The 14,239-nt window shown below is 38.8% G+C and overlaps 2 protein-coding genes across 5 annotated transcripts in view; both read left to right on the top strand.

Annotated features, from left to right (window-relative positions):
• The first annotated feature begins 467 nt into the window (after positions 1-467).
• On the top strand, positions 468-2,833 carry LOC118414357. Its single transcript, XM_035818371.1, has 4 exons — positions 468-564; positions 833-917; positions 1,166-1,333; positions 2,226-2,833. Exons 1-4 carry the CDS (start codon positions 506-508, stop codon positions 2,418-2,420), a joined length of 507 nt encoding a protein of 168 aa, XP_035674264.1. The 5' UTR covers positions 468-505; the 3' UTR covers positions 2,421-2,833.
• A 2,132-nt stretch (positions 2,834-4,965) lies between these two features.
• LOC118414360 (RING finger protein 24-like) overlaps positions 4,966-14,239 on the top strand; it is a 30,724-nt gene continuing 21,450 nt past the window's right edge. The window contains exons 1-3 of one of the 4 annotated variants that reach the window (XM_035818375.1): positions 4,966-5,160; positions 7,215-7,358; positions 9,059-9,094. In XM_035818375.1, coding sequence (XP_035674268.1) covers positions 7,231-7,358; positions 9,059-9,094 — 164 coding nt within the window. In that variant the 5' untranslated portion in view covers positions 4,966-5,160; positions 7,215-7,230. The remainder of the gene's footprint in view (positions 5,161-7,214; positions 7,359-9,058; positions 9,095-14,239) is intronic. The other 3 variants (XM_035818376.1, XM_035818378.1, XM_035818382.1) reach the window with 3 other exon arrangements.

Here is a 14,239-nt window from a genome sequence, read left to right as displayed (position 1 = left end):
TCTAACAATTACACTTACGCTTCACATCTCCATGATATCCTAAGCAGACATAAATCAAACTAATTATCATATTAAAAAAACTCGGGGTTCCCCAAACAGCTGTCATACAAATCACCTCACTATCTGCTTGGAGCTAAGCCCATTAACATAGAAGAAGTTTATTTGCAAGTTCTTGCCCGAGGGCTAATTGCAACATGAAGCATACAGAAGATATAGTAAACATACATAAAGTAATTTGGTATAACAATGGTGACAAGTGCTTGACGACGAAGCTGACCAGCTGGTATCAAGGAGGTTATATAGAAGATCTACCTATTGCAAATGAAATGTCTACAGGTAGAGCAAAATTCATGTATCTTCGGATAATCTTCCTTTCTGGTGCCGAGTATGATGTACCTATATGTGTGCTGATATTGCGCTTATATCGACATAACCATGCATCTCTCATGATCAGGTTTGGTGTGAAATGGAGTTCAATGGCGGAGGCTGGTTACGTGTCTTCAATATGATGGCTAAGCCTGCAACCAAAGCATCGGCTACAGAAATGTACAACATTATACAGAGGTAAATTGATGGGCAAATGATATTTAGAAAACGTACAAATGCATTCGCGATGTAAGTAGATTTACTGGAGTTTGGAAGGAATGGCACATGGGGGGGGGGCTATTAATTTAAAGAAACCCTTATCAAAACTCAATTCTGGGTAACAGTGTCACTGTATGTTTCTCAAAAACGTTGCTTGCGCGTAGAAGATTTGAGAATTTCGTATAAACTCTATTAAGTATGAACAATATGTGTAACGTTAGAAATTCATGTTTTGTTTTCTTCATAGCAACGGACCTGTCCAAGCAGTTCTCTCCAACACCACCAGCACAGCTATCTCCACACAGGGTCTGGACCTTGGCGCGTACCATGAGGTGGGAACAGGGCTCATTTACCGGTCTCTTCTGTAAACTGCAGTGATGACTTATTCTTTTTGTTTGCTCAGACGTTTTGCCACTTTCTTTTATCTTGCGATTGGCCAGGAGATGAACTGGCGGAAATTATCACTTAACAATATCGTATTACCGGTCTACAAAAAGCGAAAAGTGAACAAACAGATTGGTGTATGAACAAACAAACAAATAAACAAACAAACAAACAACATCGATATTGCCCCCTGCAGGTTGTGTACGGCTGGGCCAAGTCTTCTGATGACGTGGTGTCGCACTACGGCTACTACCGTGACGACCTGGGCCTGAAGGGACATTGTTACATCGACGGCTTCTGTGGGGACAACACGGTGGTGGCCACCATGACCAGCAGCGTCACAAGGGAGAAGAAAGAGATCAAGGTGATACATGTATTATCATCGTGTCTGGAAGAGTTCGTTCCGTACTTGTGACAAAGAATGGTGTACCTTTATCGTCTGTATTTAGGCATGAGTATTCATGGCGGAAAGTCGGGCTAAGCCCGCTCCTCTGAGCTGTTCAGCAAAAAATTTTTATAACTTTTTTGCGCTCTGCAGGTCAGATCGCAGATTATACTGAAGTCCCTATTTACAAAGCATAAAATAGTTACTTTTCTTAATTCAATGTTTGTTGAAAGCTACATGTTAAGAAGATTCATGTTTATGACCAAATATGCTATATTCGAGTACAAAAGCCTCTCACGTGCACGTTGAATCACATCTAAACGCGGGGTGAAACATAATTGAAATGTGATATACATGTATGGCAACAGATCATATTTCCATACATGATACAGAAGGCTTCTTTCGGGTCTTTGTACATTTTAGACGCATGCCTTGCCTTCCTGCAGGCACTGAATATCTGGAGAATAAATGTGATAGCAACCCCTTTATCACATTTATTCTCCATAGAGAGAACCAGAATTATTATTAACCACATTTATTCTCCAGAGGAAGAAATCAGGATCTCTCTATGGAGAATAAATGTGATAAAGGGGTTTCTATCACATTTATTCTCTAGAAGAAGAATCCTGGTTCTCTCTATGGAGAATAAATGTGATAAAGGGGTTGCTATCACATTTATTCTCCAGAAGAAGATTGTAGTAACACTTATTTGGTGAATTAATGTGATATAAAAACCTAAATCCTTTATCACATCTTTTTCAGTTATCACGACATTTATTTTATATACTTTTCAGTGCTAAATAAATGTGATAAATAATCAGGTCTGAATATCTTAAGGGGTCGAAAATGTGCATTTTTCTTGTTCCCTTAGACTGGGAATGACCCATCCTACCCTCACGTGGGGCTGGGCTGGACAGGTCAGCAGATCACGTGGGGTTACGACCTGAACACGTCTCCTCACGGCCACTGGGGGAACTGGTACACCAGCTCCTGCTGTCTGACCGGAAATACCGCCGACATCCGGGATGCTGGGAGCAACTGGCGCTACTCCATCCTCATCCGTTAGAGGAAGGACATCATCGTCTTAATTTTGTTGGGAAATGTAAACAGTTTGCCAATGTTTAATCAAAGTTGTTATAATAATCACAGGTCCTGCCTGATGTAAGTATCAATGTCCCCTTATGTCCTACATCTATATTAGCAACGGACTTCATATAATCATATATCGAACATAGTCACAGGGGGCTATGATTTAGATAAGTTCAATGTGTCTAAATCAAAGGCATCACAACGCAATGTTTTCACGGGAGTGATTAGCATTGAGTTTACATTTTTCCTTAAGTCTTCGAAGTATGAATTGGTAATTATGGTAACGAAACGAATGCTCAGATAAATGTTGTATTGCAGATTTCGATTTGTTAGCTTGAGGAATACCCAGATACCTGTCGGAAAAAAATACATGTGTTGAGCAGAAAAATATATATGTGTTGAGTTTAGGTGTTTTGTCCATTGTTCTTGTCAGCCACGGCACCCAGAAATTGCAGTGCACGAGTGATCTGGTAGACGGCGATCTTAAGCCTAACTTTTTCGTGCTATTTGTTGCGACAGAAACCAGAAACCAGTGTACAAAACGTTACTATTCTCCTCGCTGCGCATTTCATCAAAGGCAGAAACTATAGTATTTGTCGGCTATCGATCAAATAGATCTATTTTTGCGTATTTTACCTTCAGAACTTCGCCAGCATCATTCCTGCTCAGATTTGCACTTAATGATTATATAAGATTATATAGGCAAGTTTGATTATAATACTCAGCTTTTTTTGTTGCATTTTTGGTTGTGTATTAAGAATTTATCCGCTTGGAAAAGTTCAAAGTTAGCAATTTGGAAACGCTATTTCAATTTATTCACCATGTTATCCACATAAATCATATAACGTAACGATCGAAGCAGAAGCCACGAAATTACGGGTAAAATCAAAGTAAAGAGATAACATGAATCAAATCGCTAAAATGAAAGCGGTTTGCGTCGTCAAGATATAACGCAAATCGCCTCCCTTTAAGTAAAACTATACAATGCAGACACGAAGGGAGTTGTTAGTGAGCATGCAGCCCTCACAATTACACCTAGAAGTGCTTTATGAAATGTCGACACAGTTACTGTGATGATATACACATGGCCATGCAATCTGCGTCACTTGGTGTGCAGAGGTTATGATGAGTGGGCTGATAACGCCCACTTTCTCCTGACAACGATCGCCGAGCGACTGTTCAGCGACCACAATTGGATTTGTGTTACCCTTAAATCTAACGGTTATAGTTGGAATACGATGCACGTTGCACGATGCACGATGTAAAAGTACTATTTCAAAAAACAAGAAAAAGAAGATCCGTTCTCTATCTGAAATGTTCGGTTTCCCAACGAGCTTGAGGACCAATCAGAAAGTTAAGTTAATTTTGCCGTGGCCAAGTCGCACGAAATATATTCCATTTCAAAGATGTGCTCCAGGCAAGACTTTGTGCTTTTATTTCTCCTTGATAGCGTTTGCTGATCGCATCTAGCTTCATTAAGCAGATTTAGATCGAAGCGGGCCGCTTGAGATGCTGGAGCTTGAAGTGTATTGAGTGTGTAGTTATCGGACTTTGTACAATTAAGGTACCTGCTCGACCTAAAAGCCAATATGGTAACAAGAATAGGCTACGTATGTAGTATACATCGTGATGCAGCCTTGTGATGGTTAGGGTTATTCCGGGGAACGGTACCTTCGTGATTGCAGGTAACATATGGTCATGTACATCAGACAGACTGGCAACAATCATCTAATATTACATCAAGGTTGAGAATACCAGGGGGTCATTGGGTTCTTGGCCGGAAGCCTGGTTATTTGCTATACTTAGAGGAAAAAAGTTCGATAACACGTTTTTGCGACCTTGTCCAGTGGACCAAAATCTGCCAGTCACTTCATTAATCAACAAACTTCTCTGTTACCGTATGGCATATGCATAACGTTACACCAACTGTGAGAAATACTTAAAGTCACGACTTTTTTTTACTAGCATGTGACTGGTCACTTCTTCCCGCAGGGACCTAGATAAGTATGTGTCATCTGGTGGCCTGAACATGATGTTTATTGAGTAAAAAAAAATCACATCATCTAACGTTAACGTTAAATGTTTCATTTTATTACCAGTGTGCAGTCCGAGTGTTTGTAAATAGGTCTGCATGGGGAGGGCATGGGGATGTTCAATTGAAGAGGGCGAATTGGTGAATTGATGATTACCGAGAACGCTTCACGTTGGATTTAAGTGGGACGGCTACGTTTATCCGTGAAGTAATAGCTTGCTACACGGGGAAAGGCACGCGGACCTGATGCATGCAGGTAATATATGCAGGTATCAACGGTTAAATATGTAGGTCGACTTTTCCATCTCATAGAAATGGTCATATACGAAACCACACGGCATGAACTTAACTTTCCCTTTGATCATGATATGTAACGTAAGAGAGTAACGTGAGAGGTTGGACATAAGCGATCATGATCTGAAGCTCGATCCTAAGTCCACCTGTTTACACACCTGTTGGCTTTACCTTTACCTGTCAAACAGGACTTTGTCCTCGCACAGCATGCCGGGATTTGTTGTTTCTCCTGCACATTCCCAACATGGCCGCCTGAACTGCTGAGGTTGATCGTTTGGCGCTTTTGCCCCGATTCTGGCCCCTAGACGCGCCCCAAACCCCTCATATACGTCAGTTTAGGACGCCAAGATAAACGAGCTGTTATTCTGAGGAGAATAGGCGTAATTTACAGGTGAGATGACTTTGTTTTCCCTGTTGAATTCCTCGGGAGATTCGGGGTGTTTACAGGTTATGGTAGTACCAGGCACCAGTGTTATGTATTCCACGAATGTAAACAAAGATTTCACAATGACCTCTTGAATAACGCACAATCTATAGGGACATGTGATGGTAAATGAAATACCACCGTTTTAATGTCGGTATATTGGAACATACATTTATTTTCTGCAGTTGAGGAATTAACACTACCTAGTTTCAGGACCCCCATGCCGTGGTCAAGGATGTGTTATGATGGTGTATTAAGAAATGTTTCAGCATCACAGTGACTATAATTGGCCTAGATTTGACGACTGTAGACAACGTTTGAAATCATCAATAATTACATGTGAGAGTGCTATACGTCAGGTAACGTCACACAGTGACGCTAGATCATGTACGTGCCACACATGTTAGTTAAGCTTAATACTCTCGTGCCGTAACATAAAGTATGAGAGTTATAAATTGTTGCAAAGTATAAATTAAAAATAAAAGCAGGTTCTATTGATAAGAGGGAGAAGGGCCCAGGAGTCCAGAACATAGTTACTATTTTAAAATGCATGTCTTAAATTCTTATATGAAGAGTTCTAATTGTGATTGACAGCTTTTGTTGTCCTGGGTGGTGCCCTTAATCCTCAATCAGTGCCGCTGGAACTGATGTTACCTGAGGTCAGGGTCAAAACTTAATAATTAAAAACAGAATAATTACGTAAGATACTAAGAAAATAAAGCTATTTTCCTCATTCAGCTTGTCATCACTACATCTTAGTCAGAGAGATAATCAGAGTAATGTTACAGGACTATACAGGTTTGTCATGATTGACTGTCTACAAAAAATAGTACAAATTGAATTCCAAAAAAAACCCTTTAGACTATTAGCATAATGTGTCAAAATACATGTTTGTCACATATATCAGATAGATATTTTCAGTCCTGAGAGCGAGCCAAAATGAAAGTTTAAACCCCTGAGGCAAGCTGCAGATCAGACACGTTTATGTCTTGAACTTGAAGATGTTTTGAATATGATGAATTCTTGTTTGAAAATAAATTTGTGCTGTTGTGTTACGTGCGTATTGCCGAGTAGAATTTTTATTCTATTGTGGTTTAGAAACACTTTATTCCCTGAATAATTGTTAATTGTTTCTGTATTCTTCTCATGCACCAACCTAAGATGGTACTGCTGATAACTGTATGTTCAAGATACCCTCTACAAAATCGTTTTTTTGGCAGCCAGCAAGATGATCTATAAGTCAGACAATTTGCCTTGATGCAATGTCTATTTTAAAGTTGATGTTGCCAAGTATTCAATCATACTGGTACTTTAATAGTGTACTACATGTAGGTAGATGTACGCATGGAATATGTCACTTTATACTTATAGTTATGAATTTAAGTATATAGGATCATCTTGTTTAAAACTTTTAATTTCATCAATGGATCAGTCCAGTTCCTACTCAACATGCCTGCATGTACCGGTAGTTCCTAGGGTTCCTGGGCATTTTGAGATCCATTGCTGATTTCCCCAGGACAGAAACTTGAAGAAAGTTTGCACCCCATTCAAGGCCAGCTTGCTTTACATATTTAGAAGCAAAAAGATTTGAAGAAAGAACAAAGGAGTTTAACTGGGAAAATGTAATTTTTTAATGGTACCTTAGCCAGTACTCGTGTGTGGTACCTCAGTCAGTACCTCAGGCAATACCAACTTAGGTATCAAGACAAAGGTTGAGATTGTTGTGTATCTCAATAATATACAAACTCTTGTATTATAAGGATTGTCATTTTCCTGTCAGTGCTAACGTTAGTAGTAGACGGTAGAAAGGAAGTATCTCTTCACTTAGTGAAGAATCTGATGTCCATTTCCTCCAGAGGAAGTTTATGGAATTTGTGATAGCTAAGTATCAAGAAAACTCACTGTTGTATTGTACTAAATGTGTGCCATGTCATTCAAGTTATAATCAACATCCACCATCCACAGTGATTGGTGGAATCAGAAATTTCTCCTTTTTCTAATCTGTTTTGTACGTGTTGTAGTCTTCCCAGTTTCTACATGTACCTGACACCAACATACATGATGTCATCAGACATGCTCCTACACTTCCGTGTGTCTCTGCCTATGATCAGCGTAGGTCTCTTCATCTTCGTGTTGAGCCTCATATTTTGCTGTTACCTTGTCAGGTAAGTGACTTAATCATTTAGTGTTCAGTGTTTTTTTTTAATCATTTTTAATCATTGTATTGTATCTCAGAATTCATACATGTAAATGCTACCTGGAAAATAATTCTATAATTGAGATTCATGGAGCTTGGACTTCTAACTGGATAATTCTTTTTTCTTACTGAAACTTAATCCTCCTGCGATGTAGAAATTTTCTCAAAATGAAAAAGAATGATCTGTTTAATTGATTGTTGATGACCCACCCAAGGTGTATTGTGTCACCACCAAATAAATCCACTTAGCAAAGCAAACAAGGTGGGTTTATGACATGGTTATAGCAAATGACCAGGTGTTATGATACCAATTATACTAGTACTCAGAGGAATAGGCAGGTTATCAACAATATCATCATATAGCCTATAGCTATACAAACTGACCGGCTTCTGTCTTGTGTCACTTTGCCCGATTTCCTCCGGTCTGTTCACATTCCTGCTTGTCAGCTGTTGGATGTTTCTCCTGTGCGTGTCCCACAGCTACCCTTCACTCTTGTGTCTAAACTTGTCTCTGAGATTTAAACTGTGGCATTCGACAATTGTATGTTTTACGGTGTCATAACCAACATGAAATGGGGCCTTCTGATTGGTCAATGTCGTTAAGCTATATGATAATTAGTATGAATACATAGTGGTTCCAATGTATTAAATGATTGAAATCAAATTTAGGAGATAAGATTAATATGCAATTCATCAGTTTCAGGTAGCAATTTTCATGTATATTACAAGGTTTAAATTATGCAGGGATGTTATTTACGTAACTAGTGAGAAGCTTTACAATGTATTATGCCTTAATGTCTAGAATGTCACAATGTCATGTATTTTTAGGTACTGATAAATACTGTGACATTCAGACACCATGTAAATTTGCAGAATTTATGAGAGTATTGTCAATTGTTTTCAGTTGACTGATGATGATTGTTCTATTTTGCACCTGTTCCATATGTATATCTTGAAAATTATATACAGCTATGCTAAGCAAATGCAAACTGTCCAAACCTCATTTACCAGAGGTATGTATTTGTGCAAGGCCACATTTAAGATGCCTTATTCATAAATCATAAATCATGTTAACAAGTATAAAGGATAGATGTGCATGAAGTGCATCTTCATGAAAATCCACTGTAGTACTCCAGGGCTTGAAATACTTTTTTCTGCATACCTGCACATATGCATGTAACATTGGAACTTACCCGCACTTTGACCTGTACCACTCAGAATTTAGGAAGTATTGATCATACTAAAATATGTTCAGAAACCATTGCCATTATTTCTTTTATGCTTCATAGGTGGTAACAGTCAGCCGACAAAAGCCATGAAACATGATATATAAACCCAGTACATGGACCAGTGCAGGTTACTAGTAGGTGCAGGTACATGTAGACACCAGAAATACCTCCACGGCTCCAATTTTACTTGCACTAATAACCTGCATATGCAGGTGGTATTTCAAGCCCAGTACTCTGAAGCTATATCAACTGGACACGTACAATATTGATACTAGTAATGCATTGGAATCATTCTTCACGATCATTCATTCATACTGATAATCATTCTTTGCAATCATTCATTCATATTGATGATTATACAAAGTGTATTGGAATCATACTTTCTGTTTGATTTGCATCATTCTTTTATGTCTATTTCTTTCTGTGTCTCTTTGTACAGATGTATTCTTTCTGAACTGCCAAACCTAGAAAATTTGTAAGTTCATTACTGTCCTCTATAGTGATACAGTGTAGCATGTATTTTGATTTACATGTGGCAGTGTGGTTTGTGGATACATTTTGTATGTCTGTGTGTAAAAGATAGGTTGATGAATTGTCTGTTCAGCTGAACAGCGGTTCTTTTACAAGATATATACATGGCATTGTACATGCATGTACAGTACTGGTGTGTGCACTATAGTATAACTTCTCCAAACCTTGTAGCAAAAAAACAGTTCAACATTCTTCTTGACATGTTATAAACAAAAACAACATATAATGTTGTAATGCAGATTGACAAGATAGCTGAATGCATTCCATATAGATTTAGCCGATTAGTGGATGTTATCTTGAAAACACAATGCCTAAATGCATGATTGTGTAGATCTATCATTTTGAAGCTAAACGATCTATTTTGAATGTAAACCAGAATTTCTGTAAAAAAATTTTCTTTGATTAGGAAAGACACTTGTCTTAAATTAAAAAGTTTCTGCTTTTAAGTTAGTGACAATGGAATGGTAAGTTTCTCTGTTTCCAAATGGATCACCAGAATCAAAGTTGCCTCAAATTACTAGATTATCCTGTTGTATTTGTCGAGGTGACATAAGGCCACACCAATTTGATTTATTGGTTCTTGGATTTTTTATTTTCAAAGTGAAATATAGCAATCGACAGCATAAAAGCAAAAAGCAGGGAGGAAAACTTGAATATGACTGTATTCACTTCCTAAAACTGAGTGCTCCAAGCCATAAACCTGGTTCCTGGGCTTTGTTTTCAGTATGCTTTTCCTGTTAAGCATGTTTTATTTTTATTTTTTTTTTAATTCGAGAGCCAACAAATTCAATTGGTAAGCATGATGACCAGTCCCCTGGCTAAAGAACTCAGCTTTTATCCCTGTTAAAGACTGCGGCACCCCCATGTGAGAGTGATGGGAAGCCAAAAGTAGGAGCATGGGAAGTTTGAGAGGAAAGATCATGCATAGTGAATGCCTCTTGATTTAGTAAGAAGGCAAGAAAGCCTGCTGTTTCATCTTCTGAGAGAACTGTGTAGCAAAGGAAGCTCAGCATTGCCCTGCACATGCCAATGTTGAAACTTGAGCCTTCTCATTAGTTATGCAGTTTGCCTCCCTTGAACTTGTTGAAGGGGACCAAGCTCATTTCTTATCTTTACCAGTGACATTCCGATCAATAGCCCATGTCAAACTAGAGGTAAAACCAATCTACTTTCCATGTAAATCATCTTGCAGCCAAGGCATCAGTTCCACTCCAGGAAGGTCCTGCACATTGGACTTGCGTGCTATCCTCCAGACATCTTGTTCAGGTTCAATTGCAACAAATGCAATTGCTGAAATTTGACTGTGGTTAAGACTAAACCTGCATGTGGATTGTTTTTTGACAGATAGCGAAACACGACAAGGTTGAACCCTGATTACATGTACACAACAGATTATCTGCACTCTCACTCCGAGTAATGGCAGGGAGACCTGAGTGGGCTTGGAAGAGAACTTTAATTCTTCGAAATATGAGCAATAAAATGGAACACTAGAAACTACGCCTGTCGGCACCTTTTGGCCATGTTAGACTGGAGCTAGACTAGTCACGTGAGGGCGGAGGTCACTGCGCAGCTAATTACTAGATTTGCGCAGGCCCAAATGGTGGAGAAATTTTTGCTGCAGAGGAAGAAATTGCTGCCGCAAAATGGGAATATGTCATGCGTGGTTGTTGTAATACTTACGCGAGAAATGAGCACATTCCATGTAAAAAAAAATTACCTGTAAAAGATATCTTATTTCTGAATGAGGTCAATATGTTGTCTTGGTATTTTGGCCTGAAGCCTGAAGTTAACTTATTCAAAGAATCCACTACTAGTACAGTTATTGAGAGTTGGGGTGACTGGGATGCTGGGCCAAACTGTGGACATTACAGGCACATGTCATCTTTCCCGTCACTCGATGATCCATGACTGTCGGTATCCCGTTTCCTCATTTTTGGTCGCATCTACATTTACATTGTATGTCACGTATGATATCGTCATACATTTTACATCCCATTTGTATTTTATAGGAAATCAGCTTGCATTTCCTCAAATACATTACTTACAATAAATAACATGATGAAAAGCTTGTGAAGTCCTAACGTCATCACCCAGTCTGATTCCTGTAATAGGCACAAACCATGAGCAAACATGCCGTTTGACCAATTTTGACTAATGGCCAATTAGGACAGACATCCCACCTGATGATGTGGTTCATCATTACTAGACGTCATATTCAATAAAGGGATAACATGCAGTGACCGAAATAACTGTATCAGATCTTTTGTTCTGATTAGGGGTGGGGTACTGGTACAAAACCGTGTTTTCTTGTTGGACCTGTACATGCGGACCTGAAAAACATCAGTGGACCGGATGTTGGATTGAATTGAAATGAACAGATTATGTCGGCAGGCGTTCGCGTGTTTTTGAGCTTACAGGTCCAAGAAAAGAACAAGAGCGAAGTAGAGTTGATAATTTTTTACCAAGCTTTCTTACGGTCAAACTTGGTCTAAGACAGAGGAAGTTGCCGTTGTTTACATGAAGATAAAATTTTAATACGCCAATGGACGTCAAATAGATGTACAAAGGTTAGCTGTGACTGGTTGTTCAGTTCAGTTTAGTATAACCAGCTGCTGCTGTGTGCCTGCAAAGCTGGTGCGTTACGCCGAAGGGCGGTTATATCGGGTATATAGATACAGACTGATACTCCACCAAACAGAATCCTTTGTAGTGAAATGGACCATTGTTTGGAGCATCAGCTATTCATAAGTTCTCACAGATAATTATGTCCAGGTTCAGGTCCAGACCTGGATCTGACCCTCTGGAGCTGAACCATACCTGGACCTGAATTTCTGATACCCACCCCTAGTTCTGATAGTACAAGTGCAGTTTTCACTACTAGTAGTATATTTCTGAATTTGAATTGTGTGATAGCACAAGGTCCTATCAAAGTCAGAGATATGCCTAAACACCACAAAGGACCACAAACAGGTTTAATAAGGAGCACTTTATTCCTAGCCTTGGATGCATTGTGCATCTATAAATAAAAAAACATGCAGCGAGTCTTTTTGGTATTTACCAATTTTTTAAAGCCATTAGGCACATTTCAAAATAGGATATATTCAAATGTACATGCTTATATTTGAGACTGAAATACATTTTGTATACATCCGTTAATTACATTGTATTTCGAGTTGGTAATGATAAAATGTGCTATGCTATGATCTATGGACCACCGTCTTGTCATCCCATGCAAACCCCCAACATTGACCAACCAATATGGCGGCCTGACTTTCCTTCTAGATCTATGGTGAAATGCGTGGAATAACAACAACAACTTGTAAATGTCTAAGACTTATTGCATGTTAAATGTTTAAGATAATTGCATGTTTTTTAATAGACTGCTAATAAGTCCTCTCAGATGTTGTCAACACTCCAGCCTTGTTGGGGGACATTTTGCGGACATCTTGACTAAGATAATATCCGCCCCACAGATGTTGGGGAAAACCGCATGGTCTTTTTAGCGAATGCCCACAAACGCCCACTCTAGAGAAGTCCGCGCTGCACGAATCTCATTTTTTTTGCTTGGAATATGTCCACGTTGTGTTCCCATGTATTAATCCTGAGTTTCAAGTCAATCCATCGACCCGAAGTGACATAAATCAAAGTTTTCGATTCTCGATGGTCTTTTTAGCGAACGCCCAGTAAAATGTCTTTTTAGCGAATGCCCACTATATCCACAAAAATATCGGCCGTCGCGCAACGACACCTAAACCTACCGCCACAAACATGTTCAAGATGGTGTCCCATTGATGTGTACGGAGTTTCCGTGCTTTACAAGCATTTTAAGTCCCTGTTTTTCGTCAAAATGTACAGCGCCGATACTGCCATACTTTAACAATGGCAATTCAAAATGGCGGGCACTAGTCATGTGACCTCCTTGCGGGACTGTTCTATAAGTATCGCGGGAGGGACTGTTGTAGCATAGCTTATCATACAACCATTTTAGATTGAATTCTGAACAAGATTTTCAATTCATAGTGCTATCATCTGACAGATATTTACATTGTGGTCCTTTTTTCTGTGCTATAATTACCCAGGTTTGAGGAACTTAGTGCAAATATGGATATTGATTCTCCTCAGTGCCCAATTAATGTACAACAGGCTCAGACACATTAGTGTTATAAACCTGACTAGGGGCAGGTAACCAATACTAGAAAAACATAGCTATTCATTATTAACAATACTATTTACATTATAATAATAACTCTTCACCAAACTGGACTTTTCTTATCTTTATTTATCACAGAAACATTGTTACAATGAGGATTTGATTAGATGAGTATCTGTTACAGTGTGTACAAACTTATTTCAAATACAAAAATGTATTTCATTTCACTTCCTAAATATTTTTAAAGTATTGGAAGAGGTTGACACATAAACAATATTAATTGCATTATTTGTGTGCAGAAAAATGTGACCACATGCTATTAATAGTCTAATAAAATGTTGGAACATGGCACGAGCGGGCTCCTCTTCTGAGTACAGAAAGGAAATGTTTTATAACATTTAGTTATGACGTAGAAAATTTCAATTGTAAAATGTACCTTTATTAACATTGACAAACAAATTGTTTTTCTCTTCTTAATAAATGACAACAATACAGGTAAGTGAGGTGTGTTTCCTTTTATAACAGGCCAGGTAAGACACCGTACAGGTAAGTAAGGTGTGTTTCCTTTTATAGCAGACCAGGTAAGACACCGTACAGGTGAGTAAGGTGTGTTTCCTTGACTACAGACCAGGTAAGACACCGTACAGGTAAGTAAGGTGTGTTTCCTTTTATAGCAGACCAGGTAAGACACCGTACAGGTAAGTAAGGTGTGTTTCCTTTTATAGCAGACCAGGTAAGACACCGTACAGGCGAGTAACGTGTATTTCCTTTGATTACAGAGCAGGTTAGACACCATACAGGCGAGTAACGTGGATTTCCTTTTATAACAGGCCAGGTAAGACACCATACAGGTAAATAAGGCGTGTTTCCTTTTATAACAGACCAGGTAAGACACCGTACAGGTGAGTAACGTGTATTTCCTTTGATTACAGACCAAGT

The sequence above is a fragment of the Branchiostoma floridae genome, chromosome 4 (genome assembly GCF_000003815.2).
Source record: "Branchiostoma floridae strain S238N-H82 chromosome 4, Bfl_VNyyK, whole genome shotgun sequence".
Lineage (NCBI taxonomy): Eukaryota > Metazoa > Chordata > Leptocardii > Amphioxiformes > Branchiostomatidae > Branchiostoma > Branchiostoma floridae.
Note: the sequence above shows the minus strand (reverse complement) of the source record. Positions and strands in the feature narration are given on the sequence as shown.